The sequence below is a fragment of the Mustela nivalis genome (genome assembly GCF_964662115.1).
Source record: "Mustela nivalis genome assembly, chromosome: 16".
NCBI classification, from domain to species: domain Eukaryota; kingdom Metazoa; phylum Chordata; class Mammalia; order Carnivora; family Mustelidae; genus Mustela; species Mustela nivalis.
Genome location: NC_139035.1, coordinates 2,136,756 through 2,154,065, shown reverse-complemented (window position 1 = coordinate 2,154,065; position 17,310 = coordinate 2,136,756). Strand labels below are relative to the sequence as shown.

The window sequence follows — 17,310 nt, the reverse complement described above, 5'->3', positions numbered from 1 at the left end:
GCCTTCCCTTCTAGTCATTTGGCAATTTCTACCTTACTTTTGCAATCATAATATAAAATACATATTTATTTAAAAAAATCCCCGTATAAATGGACCCACACAGTTCAAGCCAGTGTGTTCAAGGGCCGACTGTGTATTCTAAGAAATACTGTTTCCCCTGGATTATAGTGGTGAAATAGTACTGCTGGATAAATAGAGTTAACTAGATTCTTTATTAAGTAAAACTTTGTGGAGCCTTTACATGTTAATGTGTATTGCCTACCTATTTACTTCACTCCAGAAGTTTTGTTCAGATCATATGGTATACCAGTACTCTGCACTGTGAGTATAAATAACATTATGAAATTATAGGATGTTTTCTAGTTTGAAAAATGCCTCACGAAGTAGATTAATGATACTTGTTTCATAATCTGAATGGCCACAGAGCACAAATAAGTTGAACACTTTCATTACCGTAATAAATACCAATAACTCAGTCCATAAAGTACAGTAGATTCTGAGTACCTATTATAGAAATTTGAATTATGATCTCTGTATAACACGCAGATATTTCCTTTAATGCTTTAATATTTTAAGATTTGGTAAGCCATATAACAATTCTAATTTGAAACTGGTCTCATTGCTTTATGTTTACTTAGTATGTGGTAATTCTCATTAATCAGTTCATTAAGTTTTTCCCCTTCTAAAGATAAAAATCTAGCAGAGATGTTTATTCTACCCTGAAGCTAATTTTGTGGAGATTTGTTTTATTTATGTATGTTGGCATTAATTTAACATAATACTAAAATAGATTTATTTTTGTGTGTATAAGCTTTAGCTGGTTATTAATTTGCTTCAGTGGAGCTAGTGTTAGCCTGATTTTTCATTTTTTTTTTTTTTAGGCTCATTCTAGTTTAATGTGTTTACAAACACATTAAATCAGCTGTAAAAAAACAAACAAAAAATGTCACTGCAGTAGCAAGATTACAAGTGGAAATACAAACAAGAAAGAAATGGTCTTTTTGTTATTTTGTCACTCATAATGTCCTTATTATGTTACTTTATCTAAATCATAGATATGGGTTTCTAAGTAAAAGTTGCATTTCAGCTTTAAAAACAGCTTTCTGTGTTGGAAAGAAGCATCCTCCTTTTTTGTCCCAGTTCTATCTTAGCTTTGTTATTTATTAATAAGCAGACATTTAAAACCAATCACCCTTTATACCTCAGGCAAGGCCATTGATCATTTTTGCATGTTCCTTTTTTCTTTAGAAACTGCCCTTGGTGCATTAGCAAGAGTCCTAAGAGAAGACTGGAAACAAAGTGTTGAGTTAGCTACAAATATAATTTACATCTTTTTTTGCTTTTCCAGGTAAGTATAAAAATAAGGAAATAAAAGTAGAAGTCTATCTGTGTTTCACTCTGTCAGTGGTTTGGATTGTGGATTATGGGTTTGCTCAGTCTTCCTGTGTGTCTGCCCATGCCCTGCCTCTGAACTCTTACTCTCTTTCCCTTTCTCTGCCCTCTCCATTGTTCTGTCCTTCATTCAGTCTATAGACCCATGCATGTGCAAGGATACACACAGAATAGGATAGTAAATTGGTTTGGAATTTAAGAGTATGGACTCTCTAAATAGACTGAATTTGAATCCAAGTACTGCTGTTTACTGCGTGTGTGTTCTTGATCACATAATTCTGTGCCTGAATTTCCTCATCTGTAAACTGGATAGTAATAGTAATACTATTTTTGGATACTTTTTAGAGTAAAGCATGACCCAGAGTAAGTGCCAGTATATATAGGTATATGTGTGTATATATATTTCTATACGTATATATATGTATGTATACATGTATATATAACTTACGTATGCATATATGCTATTTATATACATATATTCTCTAGAAAGATGTTTATTGAGACATTGTGAAAAGTTTCTAGCCAATCTCCAGAGAATTGTGTCTATTCTAAAAATGTGCCAGCATTAACAGGTATTTATTGAATAAATACATGTATGAATGAATTGTGTAGGAAACATATGTAAATACATGATTACTAATATTTTGCTGGCTTACTCTCTGATAATCTGTTTTATTTAATATTAATATTGTTGCATTATTAGTTTTATTTTACAGCAGTCTGAAACTTTGAGAGTATCTGCATAGTTAAAATCGTGGTTGACTACAAAAAATGCATTTTATTTCATTTCTAACTTAAAAATAATTTTATTTCAGGTAAAGGTAATATATATAAAGTAATCTTATAATTTCAGGTCTTCATAGTATACCATGGATGTATTCATTTATTGAAATATATATATCACATTTATATTCTATATTAATTATACCAATGTTCAAGTGTTTATCCAAAATAACTTTCCTGAATGTAAAAAACATTGCTTCAAATACATAACTAAAATCTCTTCTTTAAAGCTTTTCTCAGTTTCATGGACTTATCACTCATTATAAAATTGGAGCTCTCTGTATGAATATTATTGATCATGAATTAAAAAGACATGAGCTGTGGCAAGAAGAACTCTCTAAGAAGAAGAAGGCTGATATCCTTTTAAAGTGGCATTTCACCCCAGTATTATTGCTGTGAGCTTTGGATGGGTGGGATAGTTTGGGAGTTTTCTTGCCGTTTACATTATTTGGAAAAATAAAAGTGTTGAAGGTTAAGATGAAGAGTGAGACTATCAGAATGAATATAGTTTGACTTTTTTTTTTATCTCTTTGATTAGTTGATAAGATAGAAGGAGCAGGTAATAGTGGTCCTAGGTAATTGAACTTGTGAGTGGCTATATCATTATGTCCCCTAAGGTCCTTTGGTTAGCTGAAGTCTGGCTCACCACTCTTGTTTATGTAGTTCTGTCTATGTCATAAGGTGACTTAGATTGGATTGTGTATGAATTTGGTGAACAGAGTTTTAAATTCTATTTTGCTAATAAATAAGTGCAAAAATTCTTAATACATATACATGTGAGAGGCCTGCAGAATGATGGAACCAAGGAAAAGAATCTTAAAAAATGATGTATTTTAACCTATACTTCAATACAAGAATCTTTTCTGCAGCTTCCCTTACAAATTGGTTATTTACTCTCTTCTTTGACAATGTCACTGCTTATCAATTTAGTTCATTCTCTGGTTTGATATCCTATTTATTACTAATGTTATTTGTTTTAGTGTACTAAAATCCATTTGTCAATAACTTCTGTCCCTTGAATCTGATCTTGCATGCTAAAGCAATATAGACTTAAGGGGAGTCTCTTAAACATCTCATTTCTTATATTTGAACATATTCATCATATTGCTTCTGCAGTTTAATTTTTCTAGATCGAAGGCCCTTGCTTTTTCATAAGGCTTATTCAGCAACCATACTGATAATTTTCCTTTGAACCCCATATTTATTGATCTCTTTTAAAAAGTAAAAGTAGTATTCTTGTTGTGCAGAGTAGCATATGTTTCTTGCCTCTCCATCATGGAATCCTCATGATAATCTAAAAGTGTACCCTAACACTCACACAGCTTTGACTTTTCTTAGTTAGGATCTTTCCAGGTATAGAAATTTACTATTTGTGCTGTGAGCTTTGGACATTCTAGATTGGTGTTGAATTAAACTCTGTGGACATTTCAATAATCCTGGAGACTTTAGATCATTTCTGGAGTCACAAGTCTCCTAAATATACCCCAAATTCATTAAATAGGTAGGGTATGGAGAAAACTACTAACGGAACTTTTAGCAATCATTAATTTATATTTTGTGATTGTTCAGTGACAGGAACTGATATTTCAGGACATATCATATTCCTACAAGTGTCAGCTACCATTGACTGTAAGAGGCATCATTATTCATGGATCACTAAGAATGAAAAAAATGCTTCAATTAAATTATGACATATCGTGGATTATAAGACATACTGAATTGCAGGAGATTCCTTGTGTTTTGACACAAGCAGTAGTCAACAAGGAGGAAGTTTTTAAGTGCTTGGGGATCCTGAAGTCACACTGAAATAATTGATTATTTTTACAGGTGTCCAGGGAATTATTTGGGGCCATAAGATGTAATTTTAAATTTTTGTTGACCTTTAACTTTGGGATATTTGTCTTTTGCTATCAAGTCTTTAAGAGGGTACAAAAGAGCTTTAGATCTAATCAACATTCTTTGAATATTCTGGGCATGTGTCTGAGGTGGAATTTAGTATTCTTATTAACTACAACACTCTCTAACGCAGTAATTTTTTTGGTTCATGGAGCCACTTGTTAATATGTTGAAAGAGACTTGTATGCATTTGTAAGATACTTGCATAAAATATCTGGGGATTCAGGTATTTGGTAACAACCCAAACATGTGTTCACCCAAGGTCTCCAAGCATATCTTCGAGCCCTTGGTTAAGAAGTTCTAACAGTTGTTGTGCAAAGATGAATATTTGAGTTTTAAATGATTGGTTAGAGAAAATAACTAAATAATACTGCACATGAAATATAATAGTACTATTCTTCATAGTATTTTTCATAGGTTTACTTTGCTTCAGTGAGTATTGATGATCCTTAACTTAAGTTGCTTACTTGATGAAGACCCTGAAAACCAAACCTTGAGAAAAGATTATGAAAAAACCTTTAAAAAATACCAGGGGCTTGTGGTAAAACAGGAACAACTTTTACGAGGTATGATTTCCTAAGCAATGAGAGACACAACAAAGTGTTTACACTAATTAATTTTGTTCAATTTTTTTTCAGATCAGTAAAACTAGTATCAGAATAATTGAAAAGTCTCTAAATTTTAATATTCCATAAATTCTTTTGTTTTTAGCTTGTGTAATAATGTTTTAAGTTTTATTCTGCTATTTTTCCACAAAAAGGCTCTTAAATGTGTATATACTTGTAATTTATTTACTCAGAAAGGATTGTTTTTAAAGATTTTATTTATTTATTTAACAGAGAGATACACAGCCAGAGAAGGAACACAAGCAGGGGGGAGTGGGAGAGGGAGAACCAGGCTTCCCGCTAAGCAGGGAGCCTGATACGAGGCTTGATCCCAAGACGTTGGGATCATGACCTGAGCCGAAGGCAGCCGCTTTTTTAATCCAGTGTTTATACTTTTCAATAATGACAATCTTATCCCTTGAACACTAATATTAACTAATTTTAGTTCTAATAGTACTAGTATCTTATTTAACTTGTTTTCCTAGAAATCGTTAAAAGATTTCTCAAAAACTTCTCTTGATGAATAAAAGTTTCTTTCTTCTTTTTGAGGTTTATTGAGAGCTCAACAATTCAGTAGTATGGTTTCACAATCATTGTAGGAGATGCAAAGTCTTATGAACATTAGTGAGAATAATGTGGGGATTTTAAGTGTGCCTTCAACTCCTGCTTTGTAGTTGACTATTGATTTTTTTCTAGTTTTGTTGAGGTGTAATTGACATAACACTGTGTTAGGTGAAGACACACAGTGTGATGAGCTGGTGCACACATATATTGCAGAAATGTTTACCACAGTAAAGTTAGTTAAAATGTCCTTCACTGCACATAATTACCATTTTGTTGTTGTTATGGTGAGAAATTTAGTATCTATTCTCATAGCAACATTCAAATATACAGTACAGTTTTGTTAACTGTAGTTACCATGGTTTACATTAGATCCCTGGAACGTACTTGTTTTGTGTCTGGAGGTTTGTACCTGTTGACTAAGGTCTTCCGCTTTCCCCCACAACCCAGCATCAGTCTACTCTGTTTTAGGAGTACGGTATTTTCAGATCCCACATATTAAGTGAGAATATACAATATTTGTCTTCCTCTGTCTGATTTCACTTCAAATAATTCCCTCAAGGTCCATCTGTGTTGTCACAAATGGCAGAATATCCTCCTTTTTTTTTAAATGAATAATATTTCAGGGTGTGTGTGTGTGTGTGTGTGTGTGTGTGTGTACCACATCTTTATCTGTTCATCCATCAATGGACAGTTAGGCTGCTTCATGTCTCAGTTATTGTGAATAATGCCTCACTGAACATAGGAGTGCAGATATCTCTTTGAGATCATCATTTCATTTCCTTTTACCCAGATGTGGTGTTGCTGGATCATATGGTAGTTTTATTTTTAAATTTTTGAGAAACCTCCATACTCTTTTCCATAGTGGCTACACCAATTTACATTCCTGACAAGAGTGCAGTTTAAATTTCCTACCAATTTACATTCTTTTTACTCCACATCCTTGCCAGCATTTATCTCTTATCTTTTTAATGATAGCCATTCTGCTTTATGAGGTATGAGGTGATCTGTCATTGTGGTATTGATTTGCATTTCCCTGATGATTAGTGATGTTGAGCACCTTTGTAATTACCTATTGGTGATTTGTACGTCTTCTTTGGGGAAAATGTCTATTCAGATCCTTTGTCCATTTTTTTAAATATATTATTTATTTATTTGACAGAGATCACAAGTAGGCAGAGAAGCAGGCAGAGAGAGAAGGGGGGAAACAGGCTCCCTGCTGAGCAGAGAGCCCGATGCGGGGCTCAATCCCAGGACACTGAGATCATGACCCGAGCTGAAGGCAGAGGCTTAACCACTGAGCCACCCAGGCGCCCCTGTCCATTTTTTTTTAAAGATTTTTATTTATTTATTTGATAGAGATCACAAGTAGGCAGAGAGGCAGGCAGAGAGAGAGGAAGGGAAGCAGGCTCCCCGCTGAGCAGAGAGCCCGATGCGGGGCTCAATCCCAGGACCCTGGATCATGACCTGAGCCGAAGGCAGAGGTCTTAACCCACTGAGCCACCCAGACCACCCCCCCCCCCTTGTCCATTTTTAAATCAGATTTTTTTTTTTTGCTTTTTTTTTTTTTGCTATTGAGTTTGAGTTTCGTACATCTTTTAGGTATTAACCCCGTATCAGATACATGATTTGCAGATATTTTCTCCCATTCTGAGGGTTGCCTTTTCATTTTGTTGATTGCTTTTTGCTGTACAAAAGCTTTTTTAATTTGATGTAGTCTCACTTGTTGATAACTGCTTTTGTTGGTTGTGCTTTTGGTGTCATTTCCAAAAAAATCATTGCCAAAACTGATGTCAAGGAACTTTTTTCCTCTATTTTCTTCTAGGAATTTTACAATTTCAAGTCCTTAATTCTAAGGATTATTTTATTTCAGTCCTTTTTCTTTTTTCCTTTGTAAGTCCAGTTCATTTTTGTGAGTGGTATTAGGGGTCCAGTTTTATTTTTTCTGTATGGGAGTATTCAGTTGTCCCAGCAACACCCCACCCCAGCTCTTTTTTTTTTTTTTTTTTTAAAGAAACTGTCCTTTCTCCTGTTGAGTATCCTTGGCTCTCTGGTCAAATATTAGTTGACCTTTATATGTGGGTTTATTTTGAGCTCTTAGTTGTTTCATTGTTCTTTTATGCCTGTTTTTATGCGAACACCATACTGTTTGATTACCATAGCTTCGTAATATATTTTAAAAACAAAGTATAAGGCCTCAGCTTTATACTTCTTCAAGGCTGCTTTGGCTATTTTGATTCATTTTTTGTTTCATGTGACTTTTTGTATTTTTTTTTCTATTTCTGTGAAAAGTTGGAATTCTGTGAAAAATTAACATTGGAGATTTTTTTGATATTGGAATTTTGAGAGAGGACGTGGCTCTATAGATGTCTTTGGGTAGGATGGACATTTTAATGATAATAACTCAGACCATCCTTGAGCCCAGGATATCTTCACATTTATTTGTGTCTTCAGAGTTCTTTCATTAGTGTCTTAACAGTTTTTGGTGTATAGATCCTCCACTTCTTTGGTGAAATTTATTTCTAGACATATTATTGTTTTCGATGCTATAATAAATGAGATTGTTTTATTTCCTTTTATAGTTGTTAGGGTATGGGAGGAGTACAACTGATTTTTTGTATTGATTTTTTTTTATCATGAAACTTTACCGAATTCATTTATTCTAAATATGGATAAGGAAGATGTGGTCCATATTCTAATAGTGTTTTAGTAGTCTTAAGGGTATAAGATTATGTCTTCAGTAAACAGAGACATTTTCATGTCTTCCTTTCCAATTTTGTATGCCTTTATTTCTTTTTCTTGTCTAAATTCTCTGGCTAGTTCTTCCAGTATTATATTGAATAAAGGTGTCCAGAGTATGCATTTCTTGCCTTGCTGCTAATCTTAGAGTAAAAGCTTTCATTTTTCACTATTGAGTATAATGTTTGTAGTAAGATTTTCAATTTAACTTCTTTCTGTCCCTAGGAGTTTAATATGAAAGAATGTTGAATTTTATCAAATGCTCTTTCTGCATCTATTGAGATGATCATATGATTTTTGTCTTTTATTCTATTAATGTGATGTATCACATTTTTTTATTTGTGTATGCTGAACCATCTGTGCATCCCAGGGATAAATCCTTCTTTGTTATGCTGTGAATACTTTTAATGTGCTATGCATTCAATTTACTAGTATTTTATTGAGAATTTTTATATCTCTGTTCATCAACAATACTGGTCTGTAGTTTTTTGTTTTATATTTTTCCTTGTAGTATCCTTATCTAGCTTTGTCTATCAGAGTAACTCTTCAACTTTTTGGAAGAGTTTGAGAAGGATTGGCATTAATTCTTCTTTAAATGTTTGGTAGGAGCTGTCTGTGAAGCCATCTGGTCCTGGGCTTTTCTTTTTGCAAGGTTTGTGCTTACTGATTCAGTCTGCTGACTCATTATTGGTCTGTTCAGATTTTTTTCATGATTCAGTCTTGATAGGTTGTATGTATCTAGAAATTTATTCTTTTTTCTAGGATATTCACTTGGCTAAAATTATTTATCTTAGTCTCTTAAGATCCCTTGTATTTCTGTTGTATTCATTGTAATGTCTCCTCTTTCATTTGTAATTTCATTTCAATCCTTTTTCTTTTTTCCTTTGTAAATCCATTAAAAGCTTAACTTTATCTTTTAAAAAACCCCAACTCTTAGTTTTGCTGAATCTTTTCTGTTGTTTTTCTCTTCTCTAATTCATTTGTTTCTGCTTTGATCTTTGTTATTTCTTTCATTTAACTACTTTGGGCTTTATTTGTTCTTTTTCTAGTTCTTTCAGGTGTAAAGTTCGGTTGTTTGAGATTTTTCTTTTTTCGTTTTCTTTTTTCTTCATGTTAGTATTTATGACTATACACATCCCTCTTCTTACTGCTTTTGCTGCGTTCTTTAAGTTTTGGTATGTTGTGTTTGGTTTTTGTTAGTTTCAAGGTCATTTTTTATTTTTTATTTATTTTATTATTATTATTATTATTTTTAACATGTAATATATTATTTGTCCCAGGGGTACAGGTCTGTGAATCATCAGGCTTACACATTTCACAGCACTCACCATAGCACATACCCTTCCCAATGTCCATCACCTAGCCACCCTATTCCTACCCCTCCCACCTCCCAACAACTCTCAGTTTGTTTCCTGAGATTAGGAGTCTCTTATGGTTTGTCTCTCTCCTGATCCCATCTTGTTTCATTTTTTCCTTCCCTACCCCCAGACCCCCACCCTGCCTCTCAAATTCCTCATATCAGTGAGATCATAGGATAATTGTTTTTCTCTGATTGACTTATTTTGCTCAGCATAAAACCCTCTAGTTCCATCCACGTCATTGCAAATGACAAGATTTCATTTCTTTTGGAGGCTGCATAGTATTCCATTGTATATATATACCACATCTTCTTTATCCATTCATCTGTTGATGGACATATATGTTCTATCCATAGTTTGGAAATTGTGGACATTGTTGCTATAGACATTCAGGTATGGAGCACTAAAATTTGTATCTTTAGGGTAAATACCCAGTAGTGCGATTGCTGGGTCATAGGGTAGCTCTATTTTCAACTTTTTCAGGAACCTCCATACTGTTTTCCAGTGTGGCTGCACCAGCTCACATTCCCACCAACAGTGTAGGAGGGTTCCCCTTTCTCCGCATCCTCACCAGCATCTATCATTTCCTGACTTGTTAATTTTAGCCATTCTGACTGGCGTGAGGTGGCATCTCACTGTGATTTTGATTTGTATTTCCTTGATGCCGAGTAATGTTGAGCACTTTTTCATGTATCGTTGGCCATCTGGATATCTTCCTTGCAGAAATGTCTTTTCATGTCCTCTGCCCATTTCTTGATTGGATTATTTGTTCTTTGGGTGTTGAGTTTGAGAAGTTCTTTATAGATTTTGGATACTAGCCCTTTGTATGATATGTCATTTGTGAACATCTTCTCCCATTCTGTCAGTTGTCTTTTGGTTTTGTTGATGGTTTCCTTTGCTGTGCAAAAGCTTTTGATCTTGATGAAGTCCCAATAGTTCATTTTTGCCCTTGCTTCCCTTGCCTTTGGCGATGTTCCTAGGAAGCAGTTTCTGGGGCTGAGATCGAAGAGATTGCCGCCTGTATTCTCCTCAAGGATTTTGTTGGATTCCTTTCTCACATTGAGGTCTTTCACCCATTTTGAGTCTATTTTTGTGTGTGTCGTATAAGAAAATGGTCCAGTTTCATTCTTCTGTATGTGGTTGTCCAATTTTCCCAACACCATTTGTTGAAGAGACTGTCTTTTTTCCATTGGACATATTTTCCTGTTCTGTTGAAGATTAGTTGACCATAGAGTTGAGGGTCTATTTCTGGGCTCTCTATTCTGTTCCATTGATCTATGTGTCTGTTTTTGTGCCAGTGCCATACTGTCTTGATGATGACAGCTTTGTAATAGAACTTGAACTGTCTGGAATTGTGATACCACTAACTTTGGCTTTCTTTTCAACATTCCTCTGACTTGGGGTCTTTTCTGGTTCCATATAAAATTTAGGATTATTTGTTCCATTTCTTTGAAAGAAGTTAATGGTATTTTGATAGGGATTGCATTAAATGTGTAGATTGCTTTAGGTAGCATAGACATTTCCACAGTATTTGTTCTTCCAATCCGTGAGCATGGAACGTTTTTCCATTTTTTTGTGATTTCCTCGATTTCTTTCATGAGTACTTTATAGTTTTCTGAGTACAGATTCTTTGCCTGTTTGGTTACATTTATTCCTAGGTATCTTATTGTTTTGGGCACAATTGTGAATGAGATTGACTCCTTAATTTCTCTTTCTTCTGTCTTGTTGTTGGTGTATAGAAATGCAGCTGATTTCTGTGCATTGATTTTATATCCTGACACTTTACTGAATTCCTGTATGAGTTCTAATACCACAGTATGGTATTAGCACAAAAATAGACTCATATATCAACAGAACAGAATAGAAAACCCAGAAATGAACCCACAACTATATGTTCAATTAATCTTGGACAAAACAGGAAAGAATATCCAATGGGAAGAAGAGAATCTTTAACGAATGGTGCTGGGAAAACTAGACAGCAACATGCAAAATAATGTTTTCTTTGTTTTTTGTTTTTTTAACCACTTTGTTTACACCCTACACAAAAATAAATTTAAAATGGATTAAAGATCTAAATGTGAGACCTGAAACTATAAAAATCTTAGAGGAGAACAAGACATTGACCATAACAATTTCCTTCTAGATATGTCTCCTGAGGCAAGGGAAACAAAAACAAAAATAAACTAGTGGGACTTATCAAAATAAAAAGCTTCTGCACAGCGAAGTAACAATCAATAAAATTAAAAGACAGCCTCTGGAATTGGAAAAGATACTTGCAAATGACATTATCTGACAAAGGGTTAGTTTCCAAAATATACAAAGAACTTCTACAACTCAATACACAGAAAACAATAACAGTCCAATTATAAAGTGGGCAGAAGACATGAAGAGACATTTTGTAAAAGAAGACATAGAGATGGCAAACAAAAGCTTTGCTTTCTTTCTCAAGGTTGCTTTGGTTATTAGGAGTCTTTTGTCATTTTATACAAATTGTAGGATTGTTCTAACTGTGTGAAAAATGCTGTTGGTATTTTGATAGGGATTGCATTAAGTGTGTAGATAACTTTGGGCATTATAAACATTTTAGCAATGTTTGTTCTGGGCACCTGGGTTGCTCAGTCTGCTAACCATCTGCCTTTGGCTCAGGTCATGATCCCAGAGTCCTGGGATCAGAGTCCCATACAGGCTTCCTGCTCAGTGGGGAGTCTGCTTCTCTCTCTGACCCTCTCCCTGTTCCTGCCCTCCTCCTCTCTCTCTCTCTCAAAAATAAATAAAATCTTTTTTTAAAAAAAGTGGTTTTTTTTCCCCCAATCTGTGAACATGAAATGTTTTTTCCTTTCTTTGTGTCATTTTCCATTTCTTTCATCAATGTTTTATAGTTTTCATAGTATAGGTCTTCCACCTCTGGATAGCTTTATTCCTAGGTATCTATGGTTTTTGGTGAAATTTTACTTTATTTTATTTTATCTTATATTTGTCAGAGAATAGAAGCATGGAGAGCTGCAGGCAGAACAGGCAGAGCAGGCAGAGGGAGAAGTAGATCCCCGCAGAGCAGGGAGCCCAATGTGGGACTCCATCTCAGGACAGATGCTTAGCAGATGCTTAACAGACCGAGCCACCCATGTGTCCCTTTGATGAAATTATAAATGGGATTGTTTCCTTAATTTCTCTTTCTACTGGTTCATTATCGATGTATGGAAATACATCAGATTTCTGTACATTGATTTTGTATCCTGTGACTTTACTGAATTTGTGTTTTAGTAGTTTGGGTGCAGTCTTTCGGGTTTTCTATGTAGAGTATCGTGTCACCTGCAAATAGTGTAAGTTGTACTTCTTCCTTGCCAGTTTAGGTGCATTTTATTTCTTTGTATTGTCTGACTGCTGTGGCCAGGACTTCCAGTACTGTGTTAAATAACAGTGGTGAGAGTGGACATCCCTGTCTTGTGTCTGACCGTAGAGGAGATGCTCTCAGTTTTTTCCCATTGAGGATGATCTTACCTTTGGGTTTTTCATGGGTGGCCTTTATTAAGTTGAAGTATGTTTGCTCTAAACCTGCTTTGTGGTGGGTTTTTATCATGAGTGGATGTTGTACTTTGTCAAATGCTTTTCCTGCATCTATTTGAAAGGAACATATGGTTCTTGTCCTTTCTTTTATTCATGTAGTATATTATGTTGACTGATTTGCAAATACTGAGCCACGCTTGCAAATCAGAGTAAGTCCCACCTGATTGTCATGAGTGATTTTTTGCTGTATTGTTGGATTCGGTTTGCTAGCATTTTATTGAGAATCTTTGCACATGTTTATCAGTACAGGACACTGGCCCTGTAATTCTGTTTTAGTGAGGCCTTTATCTGGTTTTGGCCTTAGGGTAGGGTTTTGGCATTCGGTGATTCTGACTTCATAAAATGAATTTGGAAGTTTTCTTTTTCTATTTTTTGGAATAGTTTGAGAAGAGTAGGTATTTACTCTTCTTTAAATATTTGGTAGACTCTGCCATCTGGCCTTGGAGTTAGGAGTTTTTGAATACTGATTCAGGTTTTCTGTGGTTTTGGGTCTGTTCAAGTTTTCTATATTTTCGTATTTCAGTTTTGGTAGTTTGTATGTTTCTAGGAATGTATCCGTTTCTTCCAGGTTGTCCAGTTTGTGGGCTTATAGTTTTTTATAATATTCTCTTATAATTTTGTATTTCTGTGGTATTAGTTGTTATTTCTCCTCTCTCATTTGTGATTTTATTTATTCAAGTACTTTCTCTTTTCTTTTTGATAGCTCTAGCTAAAGGTTTATCAATTTTATTATTTTCGAAGAACCAACTCCTGGTTTCATTCATATGTTGTATTGTTTCTTTTTTTGTTTCTATATCACTTATTTCTGCTCTGATCTTTATGATTTTTTTCCACCGCTGGCTTTAGACTTCATTTGTTGTTCTTCTTCTATCTCCCTTAGGTGTAAGGTTCAATGGTTTATTTGAGATTTTCCTGCTTCTCAGGGTAGACATGTATGGCTATGTATTTCCCTCTTATAACCACTTTTGCTGCATCCCAGTGGTTTTGGATCATTGTGTTTTCATTTCCATTTGTTTCCATGGTTTTTTTTTTTTTTTAATTTCTTCTTTGATTTCTTGGTTTGCCCATTCATTGTTTAGTAGCATGTTGTTTAACCTTCATGTATTTGTGGTCTTTCCAATTTTTCTCTTGTAGGTGATTTCTAATTTCATAATGTTGTGGTTAGAAAAGTGTCTGCTATGATCTCAGTCTTTTTATATTTGTTAAGATCTGATTTCTGATCTAAAATGTGATCTATTCTGGAGAATGCCCCATATGCCCTTGAAAAGAATGTGTATTCTGCTGTTTTAGTGTAGGGTGTTCTGAATATATCTGTTAAATCCATCTAGTCTAGTGTGTCATTCAAAGCCATTGTTTCCTTATTGATTTTCTGTTTAGATGATATGTCCATTGATGTAAGTAGATATTAAAATCTATTATTACCATTCCTTTATATATAAATATGAAGTTCCTTTATATTGGTTATTGTTTTTATGTACTTTGGTGTTCCCATGTTGGGTGCATAAATATTTACTGTTGTTAGAGCTTGTTGGATTGTCCCCCTTATTAAAACTTTGTTTTAAAGTCTAATTTGTCTAATACAAATATTGCTACTCTAGCTTTCTTTTGATATCCATTTGCATGATAAGTTTTTCTCCATTCCCTCCCTTTCGGTCTGCAGGTCTAAAATGAGTTTGTTTTTTTTTTTTTAAAGATTTTATTGATTTATTTGACAGAGAGAGATCACAAGTAGGCAGAGAGGCAGGCAGAGATAAAGGAAGGGAGGCAGGCTTCCCACCAGGCAGAAAGCCCAATGCAGGGCTCGATTCCAGAACCCTGGGATGGATCATGACCTGAGTTGAAGGCAGAGGCTTTAACCCACTGAGCCACCCAGGTGCCCCTAAAATGAGTTTCTTATAGGAAACATAGAGACATCTCAATTCTGACACCCATTGCATTTTGATTGGAGCCTTTATTCTATCTACATTCAAAGTAATTACAATACATGTATTTATTGTCATTTTATTATTTGTTTTTTCATTGTTTTTGGAAATTTCCTCTGATCCTTTCCTGTCTTTGTCACTTTTGGTTTCTCCTTTACACTCAAAGTGGCCCTTTTAGTATTTCTTGCAGGGCTGGTTTAGTAGCCATGAACTCCTTTAGATTTTATTTGTCTGAGAAACCATTTCTCTCTCCTTCAATTCTGAATGCTAGCCTTTCTGGATAGAGTATCCTTACCTGCAGATTTTTCCCATTCAGCACTGTGAATATATCAGACCACTGTCTTCTGGCTAAGTTTCTGTTGAGAAATCTCCAGGATTTTCTTTTGTCTTGCTGTTTTTAAGATTTTTTTCCGTATCACTCTATTTTACAAATTTAATTATAATATGTCTTGGTGTTGGCCTGCTTTTGTTGATTTTGATGGGAGTTCTCTGTGCCTCGTGAGTCTGGATGACTCCTTCCACAGACTGGTGAAATTTTCAGCTATTATTTCTTGGAATAAATTTTCTGTTCCCTTTTCTCTCTCTTCTGGGACTCCTACAATAAAAATGTTACTACGTTTGATGGAGTCACTTACAAGTTCCCTATGTTTATTATCATGTTCCATAATTATTCTTTCTTTCTTTTCTTCAGCTTCATTATTTTCTGTTACTCTTTGATGTCACTAATTCATTCCTCTATTTCTTTCAGCCCACTTTGTTGCCTCAAGCCTGTTTCCAGTCTTATTGCATTCTTCATCTCTGATTCTTTTTTAACTCTTTTGTTTCTGTGATAAGGGTCTCACTGATGTCTTTTATTCTTTCCTCAAGCCCAGTGAGTATCCTTATGATTTGCTTTATATTCTTCATATGGCATGTTACTTATATATGTTTCACTTAGATTGCTGGCCTTGGTCTTATCTTGCTTTTTCATTTGGGATAAATTCCTCCATCTTGGCATTTTTGTCTATGTCTCTGCCTTCTTCTGTATATTACAAAACCCAGTTATGTCTCCTGTTCCTGAAAGTAATGGCCTTATGATGAGGAGGTCATATAGTGCCCAGGGCCTGGCCCTTCAAGGAGTGTCTCTGGTTTGTGCTTCATGAGCCTTGCTATTGAGTTTTGCTCTGTCCTTCAGGCCAGTCCTCTGCAGAGGCTCTCCTTGCCTGCTGTGGCAGTGTTTGGTTCCTCACCTAAATGTGGCAAGTTGTAACTAAGTGTCATGTGGTCTGCTTATGAAATGAGATCTATCACCACTTCCACCAGAACTGAGGCCCTGCAGAACTCCCTGGTTGGGACACATGGTGTGAGCAGGAGTTGTGTTTAACTTCTGTGGGAGGGGTCCACCCCACTGGGACTAAGGCAAGCTTGACTTATATGGGCAGTCCCACCAGAGCATAGTCGGGTAGGGCCTGGTATATGCAAGTTAGCCAGTGTGGGGACTATGCTGCTCTCTGATTATGCTGAGGGGCAGAGGTGGGAAATGGCACCATCTAGTCCCTTCGTTCCCAGAGAGGTGTCTCTGTGAATGCTGCCTCTCAGTGACATGCTCTGAGAAGAGCACATAATCTCCCCATTGCATGTCCCAAGGATTGCTGTTTCCACACTGCCTGCCCCTGGATTGTTTGCTTCTCTCCAGGATTAGTGTAGTGGCCTCAGGACTCAGCTAAGCCCACTGACCTTTAAAACTCCAGGCTTTAAGCCCCACTGTGCAAGAACTCAGGAAATTCAGTTCCTCTTGTTTTCTAAGCCAATGGTGTTGGGGAAGCATTCTCTTTGTATGTTTCCCAGTTTGTTCTTTTTCTCTCTCTCTCTCTCTCACCCTTTTCCCAACCATGACTCCCTCCCCTCTGAAGCACCCATGGTCTGTTTCTCCCATAAGCCATGTTTATGCACTTTCTACCTTCTTCATCGTGGCCTCCCCTCTCCCTTTGATTGTGGAGTCTGTTTTCTCCGTCTTCAGGTTGATTTCTGTGGTATTTAGGATTATTTGATGGTTATCTAGTTAGATGAGAGAAGCCTAAGGTCCTTCGACTCCACTGCCATCTCCAAGAAAATAATTTTTATGAACTGAATTTTTAATTTAGTCATACTTTGATGGTGTAAGATATGGTTTCAAATGTTGTATGGACATTTGAATGTGCATTCTGGTACTGTTCTGTGTAATGTTCTATAAATATCACTGAGACGTTAGTTGCTAACGTGTTCATGTCTTTACATCTTGTGTTTTCTATACTTGTTCTATTAGTCAAAGAGTAATATTAAAATATTTGACTAAATTTATGAATTTGACTATTTTTCCTGCAGTCATGTCTGGTTTTGCTCCATGAATTTTCAAGTTTTACTCTTAAGGATAGAAATATATAGGATTTATAGGATTGTCATGTCCTCTTGATTAGTTTGTCCTTCTTGTCATTATGAAATGATCTTCATTATCTCTGGTAATATTCTTTT

The 17,310-nt window shown here is 35.3% G+C and overlaps 1 protein-coding gene across 8 annotated transcripts in view; it reads left to right on the top strand.

Moving 5' to 3' along the window:
* Positions 1–17,310, top strand: part of KIFAP3 (kinesin associated protein 3) — a 176,477-nt gene that overhangs the window by 48,039 nt on the left and 111,128 nt on the right. For all 8 annotated transcript variants that reach the window (XM_082702692.1, XM_082702693.1, XM_082702694.1 and 5 more), the window contains 3 exons: positions 1,249–1,348; positions 2,406–2,530; positions 4,539–4,637. In XM_082702692.1, the coding sequence (XP_082558818.1) occupies positions 1,249–1,348; positions 2,406–2,530; positions 4,539–4,637 (324 nt within the window). The remainder of the gene's footprint in view (positions 1–1,248; positions 1,349–2,405; positions 2,531–4,538; positions 4,638–17,310) is intronic.